The sequence below is a fragment of the Theropithecus gelada genome, chromosome 2 (assembly GCF_003255815.1).
Source record: "Theropithecus gelada isolate Dixy chromosome 2, Tgel_1.0, whole genome shotgun sequence".
In the NCBI taxonomy this organism is placed as follows: domain Eukaryota; kingdom Metazoa; phylum Chordata; class Mammalia; order Primates; family Cercopithecidae; genus Theropithecus; species Theropithecus gelada.
Window position 1 is genome coordinate 92,825,245 of NC_037669.1, and position 27,826 is coordinate 92,853,070.

The window sequence follows — 27,826 nt, forward strand, 5'->3', positions numbered from 1 at the left end:
AAAAAAAAAAAAAAAAAAAAAAAAAAAAAAAAAGACAGTAGGTTTTCTAACCCTAACCACTATGGCGCTCTTGGCCTCTGTATGCTTTTTACACAGTGGGAGCTTGGGCTCCTTCTAACTGTGAGTGGAGAACTCTAGTCCTGGCGTGGTTAGCTAATATAATAAAATAGTTCCGGCTGGCCCTGACCTACTGATTCATCAGATTTATTCACATCACTGGTACTCTATCTCAAAATAATGTTTAGATACTTCTAAGACACAGATAATTGAAAGATATGATATTTCAATTTTATTTCTCAGTAGTAGTGGTTTCCTTTTAGTACCGGGTTAAGTGCAGGAGCCTTCTTTGTGTGTTGCAAGGCAAAGTCCATTAGAACAGTACCTTGGACAGCCTGTGGCAGGCTAACCTCAGAGACTTGCTTCTTTGCTCTCTAGTCATTTTTTTGTGTTCACATGGAGCTTGCTTCAGACCTCTTGTTGATTCTTGTGACCAGCTGCACTTGCCAAGGACAGGATGTGAGAGCTGTAGCTGCCCTTGTTCCTGTCTGTCTTTCTCAAGGCCTCATAGACGCCTGAAGGCTATGGCTGACAATGACGTTGTAAAGGAGGAGTTTGATATAAGATGATATCTGATGACCCTTTTAGCTCTGAAATGCTGACAGTCGTGAAAAGAGTCCATCTTATTATTTTCTCTGGAAAGAATTCTGTTTTTCAGATTCATTGTCTTTCTAACATTTATAGATGTTTTCAGTGCTATGCTGAAGGGAGGATGAGAAGTCAGGAGGGAACTCTCTGTTCAGTTCAGTTGCTAATGATCTCAAGCTCTTCCCTGATTATCAGTAAGAAAGATGAATATTGGCCAGGTGCAGTGCTCGTGCCTGTAATTCCAACACTGGGAGGCTGAGGCGAGAGAATCATTTGAGGCCAGGAGTTCAGGACCATCCTGGGCAATATAGTAAGACCCACCCTGTCTGTACAAAAAAAAAAGAAAGAAAGATGAACATCACAGAGAGTTTCTTGCTGAGTGCTGTGTTGATGCTTCAGGTATAACATTAGGAAGTGGTCCAGTTATGTTTCCATTTAACAAAAGGGGATAGGGACTTAGAGATTTGCCTGGTCCACATAACTAATAATCAGGGAAACTGGGGTTCAAATTCAAATCCAAGCCATAGGGACTCTGGTGCTTGCACCTGTGTTACTGTCACCTGGTCTCACTCTGGCTCAGTATGTTTGTATTGGTGTTTAAACTGCTAAATTGTGTTGTACAAGATAAAATACTTATAGCTGTGTCCCATAAGTGATGAATTTGGAGTGCTCTGAGAACTCAGCTCTTGGGTTTTTTTTTTCTCTAAGTTAATTGACCTCTTTCTCTTTTCTTCTTTAAAAAAATTTTTTTTGAGACATGGTCCCACTCTGTCACCCAGGCTGGAATGTAGTAGCACAATCACAGCTCACCTCAGCCTCAACCTCCTAGGCTCAAGTGATTCTCCCACCTCAGCCTCCTAAGAAGCCACGACCACAGGCGTGCGCCATCACACTTGGCTGTTTTTCATTTTTTGTAGAGATGGGGTCTCATTATGTTGCCCTCCTTTGGTTTCACTCTCTGATGGTACTACGGTTTCCTCTTTTGTAGTCACCCTGTTTTTCTTTTAAGAGGGAAGACCTGGCTGGGCGTGGTGGCTCACGGCTGTAATCCCAGCACTTTGGGAGGCCAAAGTGGGTGGATCACGAGGTCAGGAGATCGAGACCATCCTGGCCAACATGGTGAATCCCGTCTCTACTAAAAATACAAAAATTAGCTGGGTGTGGTGGCATACACCTGTAATCCCCGCCACTCGGGAGGCGTAGGCAGGAGAATCGCTTGAACCCGGGAGGCGGAGATTGCAGTGAGCTGAGATCACTCCACTGCAGTCTAGCCTGGCAAAAGAGTGAGACTCCATGTCCAAAAAAAAAAAAAAAAAAAAAGAAGGAGGAAAGACCCTTCTGTATTATCCCATTCTTTTTCTTTTTTTTCTTCTTTGAGACAGGGTCTTGCTTCCGTTGCTCAGGCTGGAGTGCAGTGGTGCAATCACTGCTAATTGCAATCTCGACTTCATGAGCTCAAGTGATTCTCCTACCTCAGCCCTCTGAGTAGCTGGGACTATAGGTGTGCACCACTAATTTTTTGTATTTTTAATGGAGCTGGGGTTTTGCCATGTTGCCCAGGCTGGTCTCAAACTCCTGAGCTCCAGTGATCCGCTTGCCTCGGCTTCCCAAAGTGTTGGGATTACAGGCGTGAGCCACCACACCCAGTCTTGTACTGTCTCATTCTTAGTGCTGTGTACTTATTTTCCCAAACCAGTATCTTTGTCATGTGATCTTAAAGTTTTTTTTATTTTTTTTCTTAAAACCTGATTGACTTGAGAACATTTTTCCAAGGCTGGGTGAAGTCTCTCAACCTCCAAAGACTAATAAAAGGTTGTATAAGAGAATCCATAGATTCTGGGACTTGGCCAGAAAACCAGAGATTATGGACCCAGGGACACAAGCCTCACCATTGTCTTCAACCTCAGAAGCTTTTGTGTCCAGAGCAGCAGAGCAGTGCCCCCTTCTTCCAGAGCCTGGGATTGCCTACAGAAAATAAAGTATGGATATTGACTGCTTCTAAGTAGTTTTGCTCGACATTCGGTTTCCATACAGAAAATAAAGTATGGATATAGACTTCTTCTAGTAGTTTTGCTCGACATTCAGTTTCCATTTAATTGCTTAACCTTTTATTGTTCCTGGGATGAAAGGCTTGTACAGCCAAACCCAAAGGACTGCTGCACTTAATTTCCCTATTCAGATCTAACAGCCACCTGAGCTGCAGAAATACTTTTTGCACACCACTGGCTCACCACCACTGAGTCACCCCAGGGAAAGTACAGAGCAGCACTAGAGGGGGTGGTGGTCAATGACAGCTTGGGAATGTGTCGGTCTCCATCAGGCAGAAGAATCCGGAAGTGAGAGAGGGCATCTGTATATGAGGAGTCAGGCTCACCCCAAACAGCACTGAGGATGTGTGACTTTCTTCTCTGAGCTGCCGTTGAGGCTGCAGGTTTCAGTGACTGAGAGCCAAGGATACTACTTCAAATGAACCCGGTGCTGAGCCTTGCAGGTGAGCTAGAGTTAGCTGTTCTTCCTGCCTGGCCCCTGGGTACAGTGACTGTTCTTTCCTCTGGGAATATCTGATGAAATGTGTAGCAAGTAGGCGTTATGGCAAGAGGTGTCTGTTTGTAACTCTTGGAGGTTAGACCACTGGGCCCAAGATATGTCCCAGCAGCAGCCCAGCAAGACAGAGGGTGCTGTTACTCTGGACCTGCCCTGGTAAGTGGTGGGTGCACCATGGGGTAAAGAAGAGCACCCAGGGCCGGGCGTGGTGGCTCACACCTGTAATCCCAGCACTTTGGGAGGCCGAGGCGGGTGGATCACGAGGTCAGGAGATTGAGACCATCCTGATCAACAAGGTGAAACCCCGTCTCTACTAAAAATACAAAAATTAGCCGGGCGTGGTGGCGGGCGCCTGTAGTCCCAGTTACTCAGGAGACTGAGGCAGGAGAATGGTGCGAACCCAGGAGGCGGAGCTTGCAGTGAGCCGAGATTGCGCCACTGTGCTCCAGCCTGGGCGACATAGCGAGACTCCATCTCAAAAAAAAAAAAAAAGGAAGAGCACCCATATGCCATGTTAGTTGGACTGCCCTACGTGCAGGTCAGAAAGTGATGTGAGTCATTGAGTCATTTGATTCAACAAGCTGCTGCGCATGGTGAGAGAAGGTGGATTTTAATTTGGAGAGGAAATTGGAATCACATTGTGTTGTTTTTGTTTCGAGACGGGGTCTCACTCTGTTGCCCAGGCTGGTGCAATTTCGGCTCACTGCAACCTCTGCCTCCCAGGTTCAAGTGATTCTCTTGCCTCAGCCTCCCGAGTAGCTGGGATTACAGGTGTGAGCCACCACGTCTGGCTATTTTTTGTATTTTTTGTAGAGATGGGGTTTCACCATGTTGACCAGACTGGTATCAAACTCCTGACCTCAAGTAACCTGCCCACTTCAGCCTCCCAAAGTGCTGGGATTATAGGCATGAGCCACCTTGCTCAGCCTAGTCATGCATTTTTGACTTAAGATATTTTCAGTTTACAACAGTGTTATCAGGACATAACCCCATCGTAAGTCAAGGCATATCTGTACATGTCAAGTGCTTAGAATAGTGCCTGGCACATATTACATATCATGTAAGAGTATTTCATTGTTATTATTCACTGTCTTCCTAGTCTTCTACCTTCACAGCCAGAAAGCACAAGCAGACTCCAAAACATGTATAGTCTAAATATAGAACAAAAACTGACCATACTCTGTGATTACTATGCAAATGCTGTAGCCACAGCCTACATTTTTTTTGAGACAGGGTCTCTCTCTGCCCAGGCTAGAGTGCACTGGCATGGCACGATCTCAGCTCACTGCAGCCTCCACCTTCCGGGTTCAAGTGATTCTCCTGCCTCAGCCGCCCGAGTAGCTAGGATTACAGGTGTGTACCACTGCATCTGGCCAATTTTTATATTTTTAGTAAAGACGGGCTTTCACCATGTTGGCCAGGCTGGTCTTGAACTCCTGACCTCATGTGACCCACCCACCTCGGCCTCCCAAAGTGCTGGGATTACAGGCGTGAGCCACTGTGCCTGGCCTATATTAATTTTTTTTAAGTGGAAGCAAGTTTATTAGAAAAGTAAAGGAATAAAGAATGGCTACTTCATAGGCAGAGCAGCCCTAAATGAATTCTGATCACATTCTCTTGCAGTTGTTTCTCTCTTCCTACTTAGAGCATCTTGGAGGCAGACCGTAGTGTTATCTTTTATATCCCCAGTGCCCAGCATATAATACATACTTAATACATGGTTTTTGAGTGTAGGTAAAGATGGAAAAGCCAGAGAAAAGTAAAAATTGATTTTCATGAAGGTAAGGAGATTGTGTAATTGTTTTCTGTAATTAACATAATAAATGTATTTAAATTATTTAAAACATGGTATTGTCAAAAGACTTGAAGAGGCGTTTCACAAAAGAGGCTATATCCAAGTGGCCAGTAGTAAACTACAGCATTTGCATAGTAATCACAGAGTATGGTCAGTTTTTGTTCTATATTTAGACTATACCTGTTTTGGAATATAGTCTGAAATAATTTTTTAAATTGTTTCTTATCAGGAAAATGTACATTAAAACCATGCTGAGATACCACTGTCTCTTCCTCTAAATGGTTAACATTAATTGGACTGACAATATCAAGAGGTGACAAGGATTTGAAGAAACTGAAACTCCTATTACACTGGTGATAGTGGGAACATAAATTTGTACAACTGCTATGGAAAACTGTTTGGTGTCATCTACTAAGCTAAACATGCATATAACTCCATACCCAGCCATTTCATCCTAGGAATATACCCAACAGAAATAAGTGCTTATGGGACCACCAAAACCCAATAAAGGATAATAGCTTTAGTCTTTTTTCTTTCTTTTTTTTTTTTTTTGAGACGGAGTCTCGCTCTGTTGCCCAGGCTGGAGTGCAGTGGCGCGATCTCGGCTTACTGCAAGCTCCGCCTCCCGGGTTCACGCCATTCTCCTGCCTCAGCCTCCCGAGTAGCTGGGACTACAGGCGCCCGCCACCTCGCCCAGCTAATTTTTTGCATTTTTAGTAGAGACGGGGTTTCACTGTGTTAGCCAGGATGGTCTCGATCTCCTGACCTCGTGATCTGCCTGCCTCGGCCTTCCAAAGTGCTGGGATTACAGGCGTGAGCCACCGCGCCCGGCTCTTTTTTTTTAATTAAAAAAATTATCCAGCCCAAAATGTTTTTTTTTTTTTTTTTTTGTGAGACAGGGTCTCACTCTGTCACCTAGGCTGGAATGCAGTGGCATGATCATGGCTCACTGCAGCCTCAGCCTCCCGGCTCAAGCAATCCTCCCACTTAAGCCTCCCGAGTAGCTGGGACTACAGGTGTGCACCACTATGCTTGGCTAACTTTTGTATTTTTTTTTTTTTCTGAGACGGAATTTTGCTCTGTCGCCCAGGCTTGAGTGCAGTGGCGCGATCTTGGCTCACTGAACACTCCACTTCCCAGGTTCACGCCATTCTCCTGCCTCAGCCTCCGGAGTGGCTGAGACTACAGGCGCCCGCCACCACGCCTGGCTAATTTTTTGTCTTTTTAGTAGAGACAGGGTTTCACCGTGTTGGCCAGGATGGTCTTGATCTCCTGACCTTGTGATCCGCCCACCTCGGCCTCCCAAAGTGCTGGGATTACAGGCGTGAGCCACTGCACCCGGCCATATTTTTTTTTTTTTGTAGGGATGGGGTTTCACCATGTTGCCCAGGCTGGTCTCAAACTCCTGGGCTCAAGAAATCCTTCTGCCTTGGCCTCCCAAAGTGCTGGGATTACAGGCATGAGCCACCCGGCCTGGCCAACTTTATTCTTTTTTTTTTTTTTGAGATGGAGTTTTGCTCTTGTTGCCCAGGCTAGAGTGCAATGGTGCCATCTCAGCTCACCGCAACCTCCGCCTCCCGGGTTCAAGTGATTCTCCTGCCTCAGCCTCCTGAGTAGCTGGGATTACAGGCATGCGCCAACACACCGGGCTAATTTTGTATTTTTAGTAGAGACAGGGTTTCTCCCTGTTGGTCAGGCTGGTCTCAAACTCCCAATCTCAGGTGATCCACCCGCCTCGGCCTCCCAAAGTGCTGGTATTACAGGTGTGAGCCACTGCGCCTGGCCCAACTTTACTCTTAATAGCTCAAACCAGAAACAGCCAAATGTTCCTCAACCAGTGGAATAGACAAATGCACTATACTTTATTCATTAGTGGAACAGTATGTATCCAAAAAGGAATGATCTGCTGTATGCACCAGTGTGGAGGAATCTAGCAGATAGAATTTGAGTGAAAGCAGTCAGTCACAAAAGAGTATATAAGTAGAATGGATGATTTCATTTATATGACATTCAAAAATAGGTAAAACTAATTTATGGTGATAGAGATTCTAATAGTTACCTTTGGTGGTTGGGGCAGTGTGCTGTTGACTGGGAGTGGGAACAAGGCTGCCTTCTGAGACTCCGGAAATGTTCTGTAGCTTGATCTAGATGGTAGTTACACAGATACACACATGTAAAAACTTACTGCACTTTATACTTAAGATCTGTACATTGTACTATATAGAAGTTATTTTTAAATTTTAAGAAAGTGAGATGTGAAACAAAATGTACATCTATTTGCCAACTTTTTCTTTTTTCTTTTTTTTCACTTGAGATGGGGTCTCACCGTGTTACGTAGGCTAGAGTGTAGTGGCATGACCTCAGCTCACTGCAGCCTCCACCTCCCAGGGTCAAATGATCCTCCTGCCTCAGCCAGTAGCTGGGACCACAGGTGCACACCACCACGCCCCGCTAATTTTTTGTGTTTTTGGTAGAGATGGGATTTCACTGTGTTGCTCAGTCTGATCTCAAACTCCTGAGCTCCAATGATCCGCCTACTTGGCCTCTCCCAGAGTGTTGGGATGACAGGCTTGAGCCATTGCACCCGGCTCATTTGCCAACTTTTTTGATGCAAGGTCAGGGCTTTTCCTTTGCATATATTGGGTCCATTAACTTAGTTTCCTCATGATCCTAGTATAAACCACATCCTTAGTAAATTACACAGAATTTTCATGGTCTGTCCCTTCAAGTGGAACAGTTGCTTAGCTATCCGAATTGGAATCCTGGATTTTTAAAGGTACCCCCAATTTTGTTTTTTATTGTTCCCTTATGTCTGATTTGGCAAGGTGATTTTTTTGTTTGTGTTTAGCATCTTGCCTTTATTAAGTCTCTGAAAACTTTTTTCTTTCAGAGACAGGGGTCTTATGTTGCCCAGGCTGGAGTGCAGTGGTGTAATCATGGCTCACAGCAGCCTCTACCGCTAGGCTTAAACAGTCCTCCCCCCTCAGCCTCCTGAGTAGCTGGGACCACAGGCTCATACTGCCATGCCTGGCTAATTTTTTTAATTTTCTGTAGAGAGGAGGTCTCACTATGTTGTCTAGGCTGGTCTCAAACTTCTGGGCTCAAGCAACCCTCCAGCCTGGGCCTCCCAAAGTGCTGCGGTTACAGGCATAACCCACTGCGCCCAGCCTGAAAAGATATATATAGTGTTATATATTATAACAGGTTGGTGTTAATGTTGGTGTTTCCTTTCAGTAAAAGTTACTCATTAAATGTATAAACTAGCCAGGCATGGTTGCTCACGCCTGTAATCGCAGCACTTTGGGAGGCTGAGGTGGGTGGATCATCTGAGGTCAGGAGTTCAAGACCAGCCTGGCCAACATGATGAAACCCCGTCTCCACTGAAAATACAAAAATTAGCTGGGTGTAGTGGCGGGCACCTATCTATCTATTTGTGTGTGTGTATGTGTGTGTGTGTGTGTGTGTGTGTATATATGTTTATATATATTAATGTTATATATAATGTTATAACTAAGTATACTTATACATACTTAGCTTATACAGCCTGAAAACATTTAACAGAACAGTCTGTTTTACCAGTTGGGCTTCTTTGTAAGGTTTATGTGACTAAAATAAGTTTGAAAAATTCACCGGGCGCAGTGGCTCAAGCCTGTAATCCCAGCACTTTGGGAGGCCGAGACGGGCAGATCACAAGGTCAGGAGATCGAGACCATCCTGGCTAACACGGTGAAACCCCATCTCTACTAAAAAATACAAAAACCTAGCCGGGTGAGGTGGCGGACGCCTGTAGTCCCAGCTACTCGGGAGGCTGAGGCAGGAGAATGGCGTAAACCCGGGAGGCGGAGCTTGCAGTGAGCTGAGATCCGGCCACTGCACTCCAGCCTGGGTAACAGAGCAAGACTCTGTCTCAAAAAAAAAAAAAAAGAAAAGAAAAATTCTAATCTAGATGACTTCTGAGTTTTGGCTTTGCAATTTTGTGATTCTAATATTTTGCACATTTGTACAGTCCTAACAGAATTTAGTTATTAACTCCAGTGGCTCCTGTGTCACTGCTGAGAGAGGACTGCCTCTCATAGTGTCTAACTCTTTTCTCCTTTTTGTTCATCCCAGCTACCCACTGCTGAAACTCCCCTTGCCAGGAACAGGACCTGTGGAATTCACCACCCCTGTAAAGGATTACTCACCCCCGCCTGTGGACTCTGACCGCAAACAAGGAGAGCCTACGGAGCAGCCTGAGTGGGTGGGTACTCGGCATGTTCCTGAGGCCAGCACAGAGCATTGGGTGGAGATTGGCTGAGGCAGGGATCTGCCAGTGAGATTGAGGTTGGTTAGCTTCTGATTTGTGAATTCATGTACTTTAACAGCTTTATCAGTGTACCATATACTTAGTTTATAAATTTTTTTTTTTTTTTTTGAGATGGAGTTTTGCTCCAGGCTGGAGTGCAGTGGCATAATCTTGGCTCACTGCAATCTCCACCTCCAGGGTTCAAGTAATTCTACTGCCTCAGCCGCCCGAGTAGCTGGAATTACAGGCACCCGCCACCATGCCCAGCTAATTTTTGTAATTTTAGTAGAGACGGGGTTTCATCTTGTTGGCCAGGCTGGTCTTGAACTCCTGACCTTAGGTGATTACACCCATCTCGGCCTCCCAAAGTACTACGATTACAGGTGTGAGCCACTGCGCCTGGCTAGTTTATACATTTATTGAGTAACTTTTTTTGAAAGGAAACACCAAATGATGCCAAAGCATAACTATTATAGTAAAACAGAGATCTGTGTTTGTTCTAGCTGTGGCCAGCCGGGTCTGGGTTCATACCCTGAGTTGCTCACACATGCTGCATGGGTGTGCGGCAGTATCCTGGCAGACACACAGGCTGTATCCTTCTTGTCCCTGGGCAGTCAGAACGATTGCACATCCCTGAGAGTGGTCTGACATAGAGTTCCAGCGCTGTCTAGTATTTGTATCGTGCACCTAATTTTTTCAGATCTGTCAGGTCCTGTTTTATCCTCACAATCCAAAAAGTACAGATTCTAAATCTCTTTTCCAGGTAAGGAAGCTGGGGCTCAGAATGATTAAGTGCCTCAGTTACTTATTTATTTTTTTAATTTAAAAATTTTTTTATTTTAGTCTTGTTCTGTTGCCCAGGCTGGAGTGCAGTAGTGTGATCTCAGCTCACTGCAACCTCTGCCTCCTGGGTTCAAGTGATTCTCCTGCCTCAGCCTCCCGAATAGCTGGGACTATAGGTGTGCGCCACCACGCCCAACTAATTTTGTATTTTTATTAGAGATGGGGTTTCACCATGTTGGCCAGGCTGGTCTCGAATTCCTGCCCTCAGGTGGTCTACCCGCCTCACCCTCCCAAAGTGCTGAGATTACAGGCATGAGCCACTGCGCCCGGCCAGTTATTTAGTTTGGAACTCTAGGTCTCCTGACCCCAGCCCTCTGTTCCTTCTGGACTGTACTGTTTTCAGTTGACTGTCTCTGAGCCGAGCACTGATATAAATGAGAAAAAAGGTCTTCAGATGAGGGACTCAGTCAAGGGACCTCACTCACCATCACACCGCACTCATTATTTGGAGCTCATTGAAGCTTGACTAGCTCATCTCTGTACCTTTTGCCTGTCAGGTATGGACAAAGTGCCCTTTCTTCCTGTGTTGTTCTGTGGTCCCCGGATTGGTGCTGTACTTGCTGAATCTGTTGTTGAGGAAAACCAAAGCTCAGTGAACAGAGCTCCCCTCCCGCTTCTCTCTGACAGTCATAGCATATTCCCATTTCCTTTTTGGTTAACGTAGTAGTCAGGTAACTTGTTATGAACTTGACTCTGTGGCTGAAATAGAGGCATATCTAGTAAGATCGGTCTGTGGCACAACTATACATGGTATCAGTGTGGAGTGCACAACCCTGGCTTCATGGGGCTCTGCCTATGAAGGTCAAAGGGTGCATGGTCTGATGCTGGCTGAAACTAGTTTTGTGGTGAAACCAGTTTTGTGGCTTTATGGCCCTGATTGGCCATTGGCTCACTGGCTCATTATGGGACCTTCTTGGTTAAACCTTTTACCTTCATTAACCATTTTATTTTTATTGTTTTGAGATGGAGTCTCACTCTGTTGCCCAGGGTGGAGTGCAGTGGTGTGATCTCAGCTCACTGGAACCTCTGTCTCCTGGGTTGAAAGCGATTCTCCCGCCTCAGCCTCCCGAGTACCTGGGACTACAGGCATGTTGCCACCACACCTGGCTAATTTTTGTGTTTTTAGTAGGGACGGGGTTTCACCGTGTTGGCCAGGCTGGTCTCAAACTCATGACCTCAGGTGATCCGCCTGCCTCAGCCTCCCAAAGTGCTGGGATTACAGGCATGAGCCATTGTGTCCAGCCTTCATTAACCTTTTAATTCAATTTTAGCACATAAGGGAGTATTTGTGTTTCCTGACTAGAAGAGTTCATTTGGCCCATTGGTGTGGAGTAGATGTTTAATGATGAGGCTGTAAGGGGTGTGTAGTGTTTGTGAGCTCTTTGAATGATGAGATGATGACAGAAAGTGTTGGTGCAGAGTAACAGGAGGGCTCTGGAATCAGGAGGATTGTCCATTTTCTCTCTCTCTGATTGGAGCCCTTATCCCCTGCAGGATTGAAAAGGAGACTTGGGCCCAGTGCAGTCACTTGGTGTCACACAGCTCAGTGGTCAGTTATCTCACCTCCATTGACTGTCCTTGATAAAGATACAGGCCAGCGATACTGAAGTGGGTGGTAAGGACTGTTTCAGTTATGAAGAACAGAAAATTCAACCCAAATCAGAGTAAGTGAAAGGGAGTTTTTGGTTCATATAACTCAGCCAGGTGCAGGGCTGACTTAAGTACAATATAGTTTGAGCCTCAAAAGGAATCCATCTCTTGACTTTGTCCTCTCTGGGTCAGCTTCACTCTTGGTCTTCCCAACAGTGGCCCTAGCAGATTCAGTCCTATGTTTTTGCATCATTCAATCCAATGGAAGATGAAAGGGAGCCCAGTTGGCTATGAATAAGGTTACCTGCCTGTCCCCTTCCCAAGCCCTATGGCTAAAGGCAGGTATTTCATTGTTGTCGTCAGCACCTCGCTGGGAATGAGAGAGGATGGTTTCCAAAGGGACAACAGGGCTGGGTGCAATGTTGCATACCTGTAATCCCAGTGCTGAGGTAGGAGGATCACTTGAGCCCAGCATTTCAAGGCTGCAGTGAGCCATGATCATACCATTGCAGTCTAGCTGGGGCAACAGAGTGAGACCTTGTCTCTAAAAAAATTTTTAAAAATAAAAAATAAAAGGGAAAATAGGAGACTCGGGCAGTAGACAGCACATTGCAGGCATCTGCTGCCTATACCAAGGAGCCAAAACTTCCCTCCCTGCTCTGCTCATTGCTCAGTTCAGCACTCGTTCGTTGCATGTGCGTGGTGTGGAATGATGTGGGGACAGATAGAGGCTCACTGCCCTTGAGGAGATCCTATACTGTTTGGGAAGAGAAGACAAATATTTTTCAAAGTTTGAAATGAATGTAGTGTATGTCAAAGAGACATAGGGGGGCAAATTGAAAGAGCTCCCAGTGGTCAGTGCTAGAGCAATTTTTTTTCTTTTTCTTTTTCTTTTTTTTTTTTTGAGACAGAGTCTTGCTCTGTCACCCAGGCTGGAGTGCAGTGGCGCGATCTCAGCTCACTGGAACCTCCGCCTCCCGGGTTCAAGTGATTCCCCTGCCTCAGCCTCCCGAGTAGCTGGAACTACAGGTACACACCACCACGCCCGGCTAATTTTTTGTGTTTTAGTAGAGACAGGGTTTCACCATGTTGGCCAGGATGGTCTCCATCACCTGACCCTGTGATCCGTCCGCCTCAGCCTCCCAAAGTGCTGGGATTACATGCGTGAGCCACCGTGCCTGGCCTAAAGCAATTTTTGCAACAAAATAAACCAGTATTGAATTATAACCCAAAATATAAAATAATTCTTTGTGAGTCCATCCTGAGTCCATATGCTTGAATAAATATAAATAAATGAATGGATGACAACAGACAAATTTCCTGGGCAAAATAATTCTAAGTAATGTATCCTAAAGTGTGGACTATGCCTGATGACTTTCTTTCAAAGAGGACAGTGTGATTGTGAGAAAAAGTAACTTTACAGTGGAGAAGCCTGATAGACACCTCCTACAGTAAGTGATTGGGGTTAAAGCAGCAGTGATAAATCACAATGATTGATTATGCCCTTGGTATGTGAGGAGGAGGACATTTTACTGCTGATCTTCCTCCCCCAAACCCATAGCCCCAGTAATAATCATGAGTAAAACATCGGACAAATCCTAGTTGAGGGACACCCTACAAAATGCCTGACCAGTACCCCTCGAGCTGTCAGTATCATCAAAAGCAAGAGAAGTCTGAGAAACTGTCACAAGCTACAAGAAGCCTCAGGAGACACTACAGCTAAACGTAACGTGGTTTCCTGGATGGGATCCTGGAAAAGAAAAAGGACATTAGGCAAAAACTTGAGAAAATCTGAATATACTTTGGACTTTGGTTAAGAATTTCACTGTGGACTTTGGTTTTCAGAATGAGGACTACAGAGATGAAATGTCCTTCTTTTTATATACCTTGGCCTTCTAAATTATTGAAAAATTCCCATACATTAAGGTTCAGTCTTTGTGCTGTAAAGTTCTTGGCGTATTCAGTTGTTTGGATTTTTTTAAAAGCCATATTCTAATATAGAGAAATCTCATTGTGATTGTGATGTGAATTTTCATTTCCCAGATGACTAATGACCTTAGTCCCTTTTTCAAGTGCTTATTGTATCTGCCTGTCTTCCTTTGTGATGTATGTGTTCAGATGTCCCCATTTTGAGTTGTTTGACTTCTTTTTGTTGAATTGTGGATTTTTCTCTCTGTTGGAGATGGCTCTCTTTTTATGTAGCCCTCCTCCTCCCCTTTTGCTGGGTGCTTCTCCACAATGAGATTGATGGCTGCACCCTACAGTTAAACCTTTATGTGTCCTCCAGAAAGGACTCCAGTCAGTTCTGCCATGTCTTTGTGCTCAGAGTTAGGCTTACCCTGTGTCGTCACTGTGACCATTGGCCTCTGTGGCCACTCTTGGGGAAGGGCGGTTCTCTCTGGGCAGAGGGATGTTTTTACCAGAGGAAGAGAGGAACAAAGCAGAAACAGTAGAGACTACGTTTTCCAGCTTTGTGACCTTGGGCAAGTTACTATCACCTTGTACCTTAGTTTCTACATCCATAAAATGGGATAATTATACCTACATTATACACTGTAATTCATATGATTAAGCGAAAGAATGCAAGGGTTTAGCACAGTGCCTGGCCCGTCGCTTGCATTCAGCAGTGTTTGTGGCTGTCGCCATTGCCATCATTGTCATTGATCAAGTCTAGCTGGTCAAACAGAGGGGAGAATGAAGATTCGTGTGTTTGGACTGCCCTGTGGTGTGCACCAGGAGTACCCTCCTTAGGCTTTATCCCTCAGCTCCGTGAAGCTCCAGGAAGCCTTCCCCAGCTCTTGCAGTGTATCCTTTGCTTCTTCTCTGTGTTCTACATGACGACCCCGTTGGAGTCATGTTTCCTTCAAGTTTATATACTCCAGTGTTTTACACAGAGTAGATGCTCAAGAAAGGTTTCTTGTTGAGTAAAGAAACAGCGTGGCTTATTTAGGAGACAGTGAGTCTGCAGTTTTTCTTGGAGCGTGGTAGGTGGAACCAACTTGAATCTCCTGGCCTGTGAAGTTTAAACTTTTAGTTCCGTAGGCATTGGGAAGCCATTCCCTTAGAGGCAATGACTCGATGACAGTGGTGATAAGGAGGCCCATCGTATTGAATTTGGAGAAACTTGTAGACTGAGATGATTGTGCATGGGACACCAACTCCAGTTTTCATAGTTTTAGGGGATAATAGAAATAATATAACGAATACATTTTCAGATACTTTGCTAGATCTAGATGGTTCCCAGGAGTTGTTTTGTTTGGTCCTCACGGTGCTCTAGTGAGGTCTGAGGTTTTATTCTCATTTCCCTCAGTAAGGGACAAGGCTTGGAGAGTATAGAGACCATCATCCAAGGGACACAGCCAGGGAGTGGTGGCACTGGGATTGGAACTCAGGCAGGTCTCCTGAGCCTGCTCTTCCCACCATAGCCCTTGCCCACCAGGTTTGGAGGGCAAGGATCAGGAGGTCTTTTCTGTAGGAAGAGCTGAGTGGCAGGAGTCCTCCACATCCTGTTCTGAGGGAGCCCACGGGTGCACCAGTGTGAAGGTAAAATACCTGCAGCTCTAGGTTGCTCTATCTAAATAGAAAGGAACGATTCTGTTTTTCAAAAACCTGAGGTCTCCAGCATTGCCTGGGTCCCCAAGACTGGCTCATTGTGAAAACTTGAGCCTCACACCAAGACCAGCTGGCAGGTCCACAGCGGTGGCTGGGCTTGTTGCATGCCAGACTTCTATGGCCAACATTGCAGTGTTTGTGGTGGCTGTGTGAGCGTGGACACAGGGTTTCCAGGAAGCTCTGGGTGGGAGCCTCATGCTCTGAACTCTGGTGGCTGGAGACTCCAGGGCCCCCAGAACCTCAGCTCCTCTCCCACGCTGCTTGTGCTAGGCCTTTCCTTCTGCATGTTGTTCTCCATGAGACTCACATTCTTCAGAGCTACCCAGCTCTGAGTTTCAGTCCTGGCTCTGTTGCCTATCAACTGTGTGACCTCGGACACTTCATTTTATCTCTCTGAGCCATGGTTTTCTTTTTTTTTTTTTTTTTTTTCATGGTTTTCTTATCTGGGTCCTTTAGCTCAGGGTCTCTCACATGACTACAATAGAACCCTCAGCCAAGGCTGCTGCCATCTCAAAGGTCAACTTGGGGAGGACCCCCGTCCAAGCCCACTTAAAGGTAGGTTCCTTACAGGCTGTTGGGCTGAGGATCTCAGTTCCTCACTGTGCGTTGGCTGAAGGCCTCTCTCAATTCCTTGCCACATAGGCCTTCCCTGAGCAGCTCGCAGTGTGGTGGCTGGTTTCATCAGAGTGGTGGCTCCCTAAAGAACGGGGCCAGGGTGGGAGAAGGAGTCATAGTCTTTTGTAACCTAATTGGAAGAGTGATTTCTTATTGCTGTGGCTGTATTTGTTTGTCAGAGGCAGATCATTAGGTCCAGCCCACTCTTAAGGGGATGGGATTACACAAGGGCATGAGCACCAGGAGGTGTGGACTGCTGGGGACTGTGTTAGAAGGCTGCCTGCCACAGCCTCTCACTGTTAAGAGTCTTTTGCCTAGGGGCATCTGGACCCCACTGGCCCTTACTTCCTCCATCACCCACTGAAGATACCAGTGTTTCTATGTCCATTTCTCTCTTGAATATTAAGTAGAGACTGTGGGAGCTCAGCACAGTGAGTGTGGGCCCTGCCCACCTCTTCCTTACCAGGTTAGTGCTCCTTCCCTGCTCAGGCCTGTGTGAGCTTCTGGTCACAGCCTGTGGTGGCCAGCTCCATCCAGGTGCCTCTGTACCTCCCAGCAGCTTTTAGTGGCTGAGTGTGGTACAGAAGACAAAGTGGACGAGGCCTTTTGTCCCCAGAGCCCTCACTAAGGCACAGCCGCATCAAGTTCACAAGGCTCAGACGGTTGCCTCTGGTTCCTTTGTGCCCAGGGTCCCAGGAGACATTAACTTGCTCTGCTTGCTCAGCATCTTGGCCCTTGCCTATGCTGTAACCTGGAGTACTGCGTCGGTGAGTGGCCCTATGACCTCCCCTTCATCCACACACATGCCCCTTGGAGTTCCTGACTGCAGCCCAGGCGTGGGGACAGCCCCTCATCCCTCAGCTGGGCTGGGCCCTGCCCCCTTCAGTCCATAGCTCGCAGTACACCACTGTCTAGGACCGTCTTTCCTTGTCTCCAGTTGTCACCACCTCCAGGGGAGTCTTTCCAGAGCACTGCTTTCATCAGGTTGCCCTTCACCTCAGAGACACTGGGCTTCGCTTTGTCAATTGATTAAAATTCTGACAGCTTAGTCAGGCTTCAGTCTAAGCCTGCTTGTCATCTTCCTCGTAATCTGTTATCCCCTGACAGGTTTCCTTGGTGCCTTCTGTGCTCTCAGCATCCCTTGCAACTCACATTCCCCCCTGCCCCTCTCCTACCTGTTCTTTTCTAACTTTATGGCTCCACTTAGCTTCTCCTGGGCCGTAATCTTGCCATGGCTGACCCAGCATGTTTTGGGGTGCTCCGCGACATGCCTGTCACTGAGGGTTGCATGTGTGAACACGCTTGTCATTTACATCCCTGTTAAGCTCTTGAAGGGTAGATGGCAGATTCTAGTGAGAAAAGTGTGTGATATTTAGTGAGGGAACCTTGGTTTGAGTCCTTGCACCACTCTGCCTGGAGTGTGAAGCTCTAGGCGGGCACGATGCCTGAGCCTCTCCTTGCTTCTCATCAGGCTGTTGTGAGGGTCGGATGAAGTGAAGTGCCTGATTGTTCATTGCGGATATTTCTGCTAATCTCTCAGACACTGTGTGTATGCGTGTGTGGTGTGTGCATACATCTTGATGCTGCAGGGTGAATGTCGTCGTTCCTCTTTCACAGTGAGGAAATTGAAATCCAGAGATGTCAAAAGTGTTTCCAAGGTCATATGTTTGGAAAGCTGTGATTTAAAATTGGGTCCTTTGATCTTCAAAACCCGCTACTCGGCTGCAAGTGACGAAACCTGGATCAGTAAGACAGGCTACATGCTTTGGGGAGTGTGGAGTCTATAGTGCGGTCAGCAGACATGTTCCATAAAGGGCTAGATAGTAAGCATTTAGGCTTTGCGGGCCAGACGGCCTCTGTTGCAGCCATAGACAATAGTAATGGTAGGGGTGTGGCTGTGCTTCAGTAAAAATTGGAGGTGGAAAAACAGGCACTAACCAGCCTGGGCAACATAGTGAGACCCCATCTCTACAGAAAATAAAGAAGTTAGCCAGGTGGGCCGGGCGCGGTGGCTCAAGCCTGTAATCCTAGCACTTTGGGAGGCCGAGACGGGCGGATCACGAGGTCAGGAGATCGAGACCATCCTGGCTAACACGGTGAAACCCCGTCTCTACTAAAAAATACAAAAAACTAGCCGGGCGTGGTGGCGGGCGCCTGTAGTTCCAGCTACTCCGGAGGCTGAGGCAGGAGAATGGCCTAAACCCGGGAGGCGGAGCTTGCAGTGAGCCGAGATCGTGCCACTGCACTCCAGCCTGGGTGATAGAGCGAGACTCCGTCTCAAAAAAAAAAAAAAAAAAAGAAGTTAGCCAGGTGTGGCACTTTGGGAGGCCAAGATGGGAGGATTGCTTGAGCCCAGGAGTTCGAGACCAGCCTGGCAACATAGTAATACCCTGTCCCTACAAAACATTTTTGAAAATTAGGCATGGTGGTGCACACCTCTAGTCTCAGCTATTTGGTGGGTGGGGGTGCTGAGGTGGGAGGATCTCTTGACCCTGGGAGATTGAGGTTGCAGTGAGCCCACGATTGGGCAACAGAGCAAGACCCTGTCTCAAAAAGAAAAACAGGCATGGGCCCTGATTTGGCCTACAGGCCATAGTTTGCCTACACCTGGTCCCACATACGCTTTGCCCATAGTAGATGTGTTATTGAGCAAAAGAGGCTCGCTGCCCAATGTGCTAGAAGCCAATACTTATGACACTGAGATTTGGGGAAAAGAAAGCTTTATATTGAAGGTTGACTCCCTAGGAGACAGGAGTCCAGCTCACATCTGTCTCCCTGTGCTGGCTTTAAGGCAGTAATTTTATTAGAAAAGGTTTAGAGGGTGGATACTAGGATTAGCAGCTGATTGGTGGAAGGAAGGGGGATTTCTGGAAAGTCCTTGAGCATGCCCAGTTATCTCTTGATGCCACCTCATGCGTCTCATGTGCAAATTCCAGGGGAGTCAGTATGAAACATGCAGTGGAAATTCAGGCTGTGATGGCGGCAGGGTCATTCTGCACAACTCCAGTCGGCCATCTTGGTTCCAGCTTATTTCAGCCAGTTCTTTTATCTCATAAGCGGAGGGAGTTTCTGGGTTTCAGCAAATTGTTTCTTTTCTTATCTGCCATCCTGCAAACTCAAGAACTTGTGTTAGTCATTGGTTTCTTTAACTCTGTGGGGCATGGTTTCCAATGCTCATTAAATCCCTTGAATTGGACCGTGTTCCTTCCTCCTGTGCTCAGCTGCCCTTTCTGCCCTCCCTCATTTCTTCTGCAGTATGTGGGTGCCCCGGTGGCTTACGTCCAGCAGATATTTGTGAAATCCTCAGTGTTTCCCTGGCACAAGAACCTCCTGGCAGTAGATGTATTTCGTTCACCTTTGTCCCGGGCTTTCCAACTGGTGGAGGAGATCCGGAACCACGTGCTGAGAGACAGGTACCCCCTCAGGGACCCTTGCCTCCCTGAATCCCATGCTGTACTGAAGGGAGAGTTACAGTCCTCAGTGTAACTCCAGTGAGCCAGTCAGCTCTGCAGAGATAGAACAAGCAAGAAGGATGGAGGGTGAGCCAGCCTTGAATTTCTCAGCATCCTTGAGGGTCCACAGTGGCTGCATTCCCCTTAGACCTATGCAAATGGCACACACATAGCCCTGAGTCTCATCCTTACATCTCAGATGGAGTCAGTGTCCACTGAGCTGACTCATGACCTGCGTGGCTTCCTGCCTGTGGGTTATGGTGTGAATGTAATGGTGGTGTCTCTGCCGACGAGAAGCAAGCTCTACCGGGGGGTACCTTCTGAAGCCCCAGCCCAGGTTGTGCTCCCCTGCCTGTCAGTGGGTCCCTGGGTTATGCTGGCTCGGCATACAATGTGTGTAATTGGCAAGCTGCATCACTGCCAGGTTTTAGTTAGCTAGTGGCGTTGACAGATATTTTGGTGAACTAAATGAAGCCCCAGATTTACCCCCATCCCTCCTCATCCACTGAACTGGCCAGGGTGTTTTAGTGGGCGGGATTGTGCATGCTCTCATAGTACACTTGCCTGTCCTCAGAGCTGATGGGCTTTTGGGCCTCAGATGCACTTGAAGTCAGACAGCCACATGGTTAGGTTATTGGCCACCTGGAAGTACTTTCCCCTGCTGCCCTAGTGGTCAGGCTCTTTGGCATTACCAGAGAGCAAATATGGGGTATTGAAGAACAGACAGAGGACGTCCCCTAAGTACCGCAGATCTGCCCTGTGGTGGCAGACACAGCAGGTTCCTTGTCCTGTCTCCTGTGCAGCTCTGGGACCAGGAGCTTGGAGGAGTTGTGTCTGCAAGTGACCGACCTGCTGCCAGGCCTCAGGAAGCTCAGGGACCTACTCCCTGAGCATGGATGCCTGCTGCTGTCCCCTGGGAATTTCTGGCAGAATGACCGGGAGCGCTTCCATGCTGATCCTGACATCATTGGGACCATCCACCAGCATGAGCCTAAAACCCTGCAGACTTCAGCCACACTCAAAGGTAGCCGCAGTACAAGTTCCCTTCAGACCTGCAAGGGTGCCCATTGGTCACTGTCTTTTTGATGTGTACTTAGGCAGATAAGGGTTTACCCTTTGTTCCCAGGGTGGGGGTGAAAAAGGGGTCCTTGGTGGCTCTGCGGTAGCTGTCATTTCTTTGTCAGTACCTGCTGGTTTCTACTTGCAGACTTGTTGTTTGGTGTTCCCGGGAAGTACAGCGGGGTGAGCCTCTACACCAGGAAGAGGATGGTCTCCTACACCATCACCCTGGTCTTCCAGCGCTACCATGCCAAGTAAGATTGATAGCACCCTGGGCTCTTGACTGGTCTGCTGGGTGACATGAGGCTTTGAGTAGTCCCTCTTCTGGTTAGAGTGTTCTGAATGCCCCGCTGGAAACTTGGAGAGTTTCCAGGCCTCCTGTTGAAATGTTTACATCCCTTACACTAGATGATACTGTCTACCACATTTTAATGGGGATGACCTGACAGCTGGTTAAGCATAGGGGACTAAGGCAGGGCTGGCAGTCTCAGTGTCCTGGTGCCTCCTCTGGTCTCTCTTGAGCCTAGGGCAGGCATCCCCAGCTGGTTGCTAGTGAGCCCTGTATGGCCTGAGTCCTTCCCAGTGGGGCACTGCAGGCACCTCCCCAACTGGCAACGGCACTCGAGGTGCTTCTGATCGCCTCTCCTGGGCCTTTGGTAATCAAGAGTGTTGGAGGCCAGGCGTGGGGGCACACGCCTGTAATCCCAGATGCTGGGAGGCTGAGACAGGCGGATCACAAGGTCAGGAGATCGAGACCATCCTGGCGAACACGGTGAAACTCCATCTCTACTAAAAATACAAAAAACTGGCCGGGCGCGGTGGCTCAAGCCTGTAATCCCAGCACTTTGGGAGGCCGAGACGGGTGGATCACGAGGTCAGGAGATCGAGACCATCCTGGCTAACATGGTGAAACCCCGTCTCTACTAAGAAATACAAAAAACTAGCCGGGCGAGGTGGCGGGCGCTTGTAGTCCCAGCTACTCCGGAGGCTGAGGCAGGAGAATGGCGTGAACCCGGGAGGCAGAGCTTGCAGTGAGCCCTGATCTCGCCACTGTACTCCAGCCTGGGCAACAAAGCGAGACTCCGTCTCAAAAAATAAAATAGGAAAATAAATAAAAAGTGAGTGTAGAGTAGGTCCGGAAAGGGAAGCTGAGAAAGGAGCAGGAGGGGCTCCTGAGAAAACTTTGCCCCTCTGTGATTTTCCCAACGCCCTTGGAGACTACAGAGGAGCTCAGGCACCAGAGAGAAGTTCCCTTCCAACACAGGGGCAGGAGGGAGGTCCTAATGGACCCTCTGTCCAAGGATTGTCTTTGTCCCCGGAACCAAGAGCAACACTTCCATCTACCCCCACCCTGCTCCTTGACCAGGTTCCTGGGCAGCCTGCGTGCCCGCCTGATGCTTCTGCACCCCAGCCCCAACTGCAGCCTTCGGGCGGAGAGCCTGGTCCACGTGCACTTCAAGGAGGAGATTGGTGTCGCTGAGCTCATCCCCCTTGTGACCACCTACATCATCTTGTTTGCCTACATCTACTTCTCCACGCGTAGGTTCATGGCAGGGAGACCGGGAGCTTTCTCCAAGCTAAACGGGCATTTCCATGTCACCTGCTTCCCTGCCTCTGGAGGTGGCTTGGGGTAGAGAGATAGAACACACCTGGTGGTCGTCAGAGCTAGGGCTTTATCCCCCAGCAGGGTCTTAGGAGCTTGGGTGGGTCCGGGGCTCTTCTCACTTTCAGCCCCTTCCTGGGTTAGGGTTCCTAAAAGGTGTACTATGTCCATGACACTGGGAAGTACTTGTGCCTATCCCTTTCCTTTGGTGAAACCAGGGGCTTTCCCCTCCTCAACTGTCAGGGCAACCTACTCCCGAGAGCCCCTGTGGGCCGGGGGCTGTGGGAGGGGCTGCCCTGATGTGCCCTCTCTGTCCTCCAGGGAAGATCGACATGGTCAAGTCCAAGTGGGGGCTGGCCCTGGCCGCCGTGGTCACAGTGCTCAGCTCGCTGCTCATGTCTGTGGGACTCTGCACACTCTTCGGCCTGACGCCCACCCTCAATGGCGGGTAGGTCCCCAGCAGGCTCCACTGGGCCACAGGGTGGGCTCAGGCCAGAGAGCCTTGCACTTCTGGGTACTTGGCCTTCCCTGGACTGGGTGTTTGCTGTGACCTCACGTCTTCACATGGTCGTTTTTGACATTTAAGAGGTACATCTTCTTCCTCTTCTTTGTCTGGCTTGTATTCATACTAGTGTTTGTATATAGCATATCTAGCTATAGTGAGTGTCCATATGTACAGAAGTGTGTATTTGTGGGCTGAGTGTGTATATATAGGGTGTGTGTTGGTATGTGTGTTTGTGTATACATGAGTATGTATTGCATGTGTGTGGTCGGATTTGTGCATCTGTGTTTATATATTCTATACACACACCGCACACACACTGCAGCTTGATGGCTTAAGCCACTGGAGGTGTGAGATAGAGAACATTTCTTTTTTTTCATAATTAGAACATTTAAATGCCTAATGAAATAGGTCATTTTAGAGGAAGCTCTTTGGAAGATATGAGCACACTGTAATTTGTTGCCTTTTCCACCGATGTTTACTTTCCCCTTGCCGCTCCTCTCTGAACCGTAGTCTGGAAGCCCTTCCCTTGGCTTGTCCTCAGGCTTTGATCTTGGCTCTGGATAGGCCCACCTGCCTGTCTGTTAATGGTTATTAATGGATTATGGATTGGCCTGTCCCCCACCTTGGACCATCAGGCTGGTCGTATGAAAAGCGATGTCGTGTTTTGTTTCTGGTAGTTTCCTTGCTCTTAGATACCTGCTCCCTTTCCTGAGCCTGATGGTGTTAAACACCGCCCTCCCATACCGTCTGCCGTACCCTCTACAGGGGCCCTCCCTTCCTTCGGCTCCAAAGCAGAGGTCCCGCAAGTTATAACTCAGCTGGCGTTCCTCGCACATAGACTTTCGTAGGTTCTGCTGCGGGGAGTGTGGGACGGTGGGCTCAGATAGCTGGTAGAGCTTTCTGTAGGAACAGTTGTTCTCCGCACACAGCTTCTCAACAAAGGTGAGTGGGCCTTCAGGGTGGTTTCATCTCCTTGCATATTTAGCTGTGATGGGTCCACCCAGAGTTACTGGCGTGGGTTTTGGCAGCAGTCATTGTCTTTAGCCAGCCAGTCCTCCTGGGAAGGGCGGGGAGAAGTGTGGTCTAGCAGTGGCGCTGCACAGCTCTCCCTGAGGGGCCTCTCCCAGCCCCCCTGAGCCAGATGGCTAGAGACAGGACAGCTGCTGGCCCCTCCGCAAGGCTCTGGAGCCTGCCTGAAAGCTGAGCACTGTGTAGATGCAGGCCTTGTTGGGTGAGGTGGACAGGGGAGGGTTTCTGCCCAGTGGTTGTGGGAGTCACTCAGCAGCCCCTGTAACAGGCTGGAAACCCCATAGCCTTCCTGAGGGCCCAAGTCTGTTGGGAACCACCACAGCACTGTCCTCACCTTCTCCTTCTCTGTCCCCAGCGAGATTTTCCCCTACCTTGTGGTGGTTATTGGGTTAGAGAATGTGTTGGTGCTCACCAAGTCCGTGGTCTCAACCCCGGTAGACCTGGAGGTGAAGCTGCGGATCGCCCAAGGTAACACAGTGGGAGAGTTGGGCAGGGGGCTGCAGGAGGGGCTGGAGAGGGGCCTGTTCCTCTTGCTGCTGACGCTCTGTGAGCAAACAGAGCCCCTGAAATGTCCCTTGCTCTTGCCTCCACCATAATATGCAGTGGGCCACTGGGCCCTGGCAGCTCTTGAGTGTGTGCCCTGGGGAGCCATGGGGCCACTGGACTGTACTTCGTCCTGGTTCATGTGTCAGTAAGAAAGCAAACCAGGCTGCGTGCCATGGCTCACACCTTCACACCTGTAATCTCAGCACTTTGGGAGGCTGAGGCAGGTGGATCACTTGAGCCCAGGAGTTCGAGACCAGCCTGGGTAACATAGTTAAACCCCATCTCTACAAAAGATACAAAAATTAGCAGGGCATAGTGGCATGCACCTGTGGTCGCACCTACTCAAGAGGCTGAGGTGGGAGGATTGCTTGAGCGTGGGAGGTCAAAGCTGCAGTGAGCTGTAATCACGCCACTGCACTTCAGTGTGGGTGGGGCTTGTATTTGGTGGTGACTTTCTGTTTGGGGATTTTAGTGCCTAGTATTTTCTCTTACTGCCTCAGTCCAGCACACTAGCCCAAGCCCCAGGGTCTGGCCGTTTCAGAGATGCTGCCTTCATGGCTGCCAGAAAAGCTCCCTTTGGCCCTGCTGGTAGAAGCTGGGGATCTGGGGTTATGGGGAAAATGAGAAAAGGGAGAAGCGGCCTTGGAGGTCTGGTCACTTGAGCGTCTTCCTCCTCGTCACCTCCTGTCACCCTATGTCTGTGAGGAACAGGACTGTAGGCAGCTGTCCATTCATCCAGCAAACCTCTGTGAGCCTCTGTGATAAGCCAGGCCCCGTGCTGGATATGGAATTAGGAAGACATGGGGCGAAATAGTCCTTGCCCAGTAGGAGCACAGAGCCTTAGACATGTGACAGTGTGATAGCATGGGATCAGGGCTCACCACAGGAAGGGGCTTGAGGAAGAACGCAGCCAGCTCCTCCACCCCCTGAGTGCTTCTGCCATGTGGCTGGTGGGCATACTGTCATGCTGGCCCATACAGACCAGACAAGAACCACATGCGGAGGTTGGATGTGGCTGGAGTGGGTGGCACTTGGCTTTCCTTGTGTATTTTCTCATCTCCACTCTGCTGCTTCCCCCTTCTGATGGTTATAGCTCTCCCCTGCACCCTCCAGGCTGTGAACACCTGTTCCCTGTAGCAGCTGTGTGGTGGTGACAGCCCCTTAGAGTCTGGGCATTAGCAGGGCCCTGAGGGTTGGGGTGCTTTGGTGGAATGGCTGCTTCAGAGGGCTGGGGGCCCTCCCCATGCCTCTGCCACTCTGAGGCTCTTGAGGTTGTGTGAGTCATGTCGCTGAGTGGCCACGTGCTGCCCTGTGCCCTGTTGCTGCCCTCTGCAGGCCTAAGCAGCGAGAGCTGGTCCATCATGAAGAACATGGCCACGGAGCTGGGCATCATCCTCATTGGCTACTTCACCCTAGTGCCTGCCATCCAGGTAAGGCCCCAAGGCCTGCCACCTGGATGAGCATGGAAGCAACTGCTGTGCTCCTCAGCTGTGCAGCCATGGACAGGGTGCTCCCCTCTTCAGCACAGGCATCCTTGCCTCTGAGGTGGGACCTCTTTGCCTGGCAAGCAGATCAGTATAGCACACAGATGGCCCCTGGCACGCCTGACTCAGAAGTGCTCAGCAAACTCTGGCTGGGTTCCGAGATTGAGTGCCTAGCCAGGCAGGCTCTGCGCTTGACCCTCTCTTCCTACCCCTCCCTGCCTGCTTCCCCTTCAGCCAGGTGGCAGGAGGAGGCTGCAAGGGCATGGCAGAAACTGGGGACTGGCTGTGCCATTTCAGTCACACCTGTTTCCCATTTCTGAGGGAGAAGCACCGTGGGGTTCCTAGACCCTTCCTCCGGTCTCCTCCTTTGGCCCTGACCCATGCTGCAATCTCCAGACAAGAGGCCTTGCCTGGCCTGACCTGTGGAGGGCCACCACCCATTGCCCAGAGTGACCCTGCTCTTGGCAAAGTGCCCTTGCTCAGCTGTGGGCTGTGAGCAGAGGTGGAGGTGGCCCTGCACTGAGCTGGAACCTCAGACTGATGCCGGCCATTCCAAAAGGAGTTGCAGGAAGGGGAGGATGCCATCTTTTCTCCCCCATCTTTCCCCCAGGGCTGGCAGGCCAGCTGAGAGATGGGGGTGAACAGAGAACAGCTGGGCTGTGGGCTGCTTCTCCTGGAAAACAGTAGTATCTGCAGGATAGGGTAGTCTTGGGACGTTAGAGCTGAGACAACCACTGTGCCACTATCTACCCCATGGTCTTACCCCAGATCCGAGTAGCACTGTGGTGATGCGCTAGAGGTCTCAACACCGACATCTCAGAAAATTCTGTCTGCTGACAGAGCTTGGGGAGCAGAGAGCTCACCCTTTTTCGATTTTAGAGGAGAGTTAATCCCTCTCTCTCCCTCCATTGTTCCAGGGCAGTTGCTGGCTGGGAACCTTTCTGAGAGCCCCTGAATCAGGCCTGGGCTCTGGCTGGGTTGGTGATGCATGAGCAGGGCGGGGGCTCAGTGGGGAAGGACTTTTTGGGGAGCAGGCTGGTGGGGCTTAGAGGTTTCCAGGTTGGATCAGGCCTTCAGTCCTCTCTAGGGGGACCGGAAGATTCAAGGAAGGTACTCCCCCCTCCCCTTTCAGCCCTTTCTGAAGAAAGTGTGAGGGTTTCTGCTGCCCCCTGGTGGAGACAGGGTGAGCTGCTAGTGGTATGTGAGCTGAGGACCAACCAGCATCTCTCTTCATCTCTGCTGTGCCCTGCCTGCTGCTGCCCTGCTGGTTCTGAGGTGGCTGCAGTCCAGGCACTGCTCCTCTAGGGCTGGGGCAGTCAGGTCATGGCACCGCCTCCCCTCCACCCCACCCTGTGTGCTCTGATTCCAGGAGTTCTGTCTCTTTGCCGTCGTGGGGCTGGTGTCTGACTTCTTCCTTCAGATGCTGTTTTTCACCACTGTCCTGTCCATTGACATTCGCCGGATGGAGGTAGGAGTGGGCTGAGCCTTGCCCCGCCCACCTCCTCAGCCCTGGCTGTACTGAGGGATTCCTGGGTGAGAAGGGTGTGGACCTTGGGCAGGGCAGTGGTCCTGTGTGGGCGCCCTCTGGATGGTGGACTCGGGCCCTGACCACTGTGCCCCCAACAGCTAGCGGACCTGAACAAGCGGCTGCCCCCTGAGGCCTGCCTACCCTCAGCCAAGCCAGTGGGGCAGCCAACGCGCTACGAGCGGCAGCTGGCTGTGCGGCCGTCCACACCCCACACCATCACGTTGCAGCCGTCTTCCTTCCGAAACCTGCGGCTCCCCAAGAGGCTGCGTGTTGTCTACTTCCTGGCCCGCACTCGCCTGGCACAGCGTCTCATCATGGTACCTGCCACCCCTGCCCTGCCCTCTTCTGGAGGGCCAGCGCTCCAGGCCTCTTGTGGTGCTGCACTTGGCCTTAGAGTGGCGAGGGATGCTCCTCAGGCTCTGGTGGCCCCTGGAAACCTGGCTCTGGGGAGCTGCCTGTTGTGTCCTCCCTGCCCAGACCCTGGTGGCTTCTGAGGAGACAAGCCTGTGGGAGAAGCAGCTCCAGGGCTCTCAGGTACAGGAGCCATCTTCTCCCGAGAGTGGCCCAGGACAGGGGCCTGTTAGTCGAGTGCTCTGGGATGGACCCACCTGTGGCCACCACATTTCCCTGGGCCACATTTCATCAGCCGCTGCATGGTGTGCAGACAGTGGAAAGTGCTGGGCAAAATCAG

At 49.5% G+C, this 27,826-nt stretch overlaps 1 protein-coding gene across 6 annotated transcripts in view; it reads left to right on the forward strand.

The window, feature by feature from the left end:
• Positions 1 to 27,826, forward strand: part of SCAP (SREBF chaperone) — a 73,921-nt gene that overhangs the window by 40,005 nt on the left and 6,090 nt on the right. For 3 of the 6 annotated variants that reach the window (XM_025374779.1, XM_025374777.1, XM_025374778.1), the window contains 10 exons: positions 9,095 to 9,224; positions 19,185 to 19,342; positions 20,185 to 20,405; positions 20,589 to 20,694; positions 21,807 to 21,979; positions 22,365 to 22,491; positions 23,933 to 24,045; positions 25,459 to 25,553; positions 26,977 to 27,075; positions 27,234 to 27,452. In XM_025374779.1, the coding sequence (XP_025230564.1) occupies positions 9,095 to 9,224; positions 19,185 to 19,342; positions 20,185 to 20,405; positions 20,589 to 20,694; positions 21,807 to 21,979; positions 22,365 to 22,491; positions 23,933 to 24,045; positions 25,459 to 25,553; positions 26,977 to 27,075; positions 27,234 to 27,452 (1,441 nt within the window). Of the gene's footprint in view, positions 1 to 9,094; positions 9,225 to 18,836; positions 19,343 to 20,184; positions 20,406 to 20,588; positions 20,695 to 21,806; positions 21,980 to 22,364; positions 22,492 to 23,932; positions 24,046 to 25,458; positions 25,554 to 26,976; positions 27,076 to 27,233; positions 27,453 to 27,826 lie in introns of those variants that run through there. The other 3 variants (XM_025374775.1, XM_025374776.1, XM_025374781.1) reach the window with 2 other exon arrangements.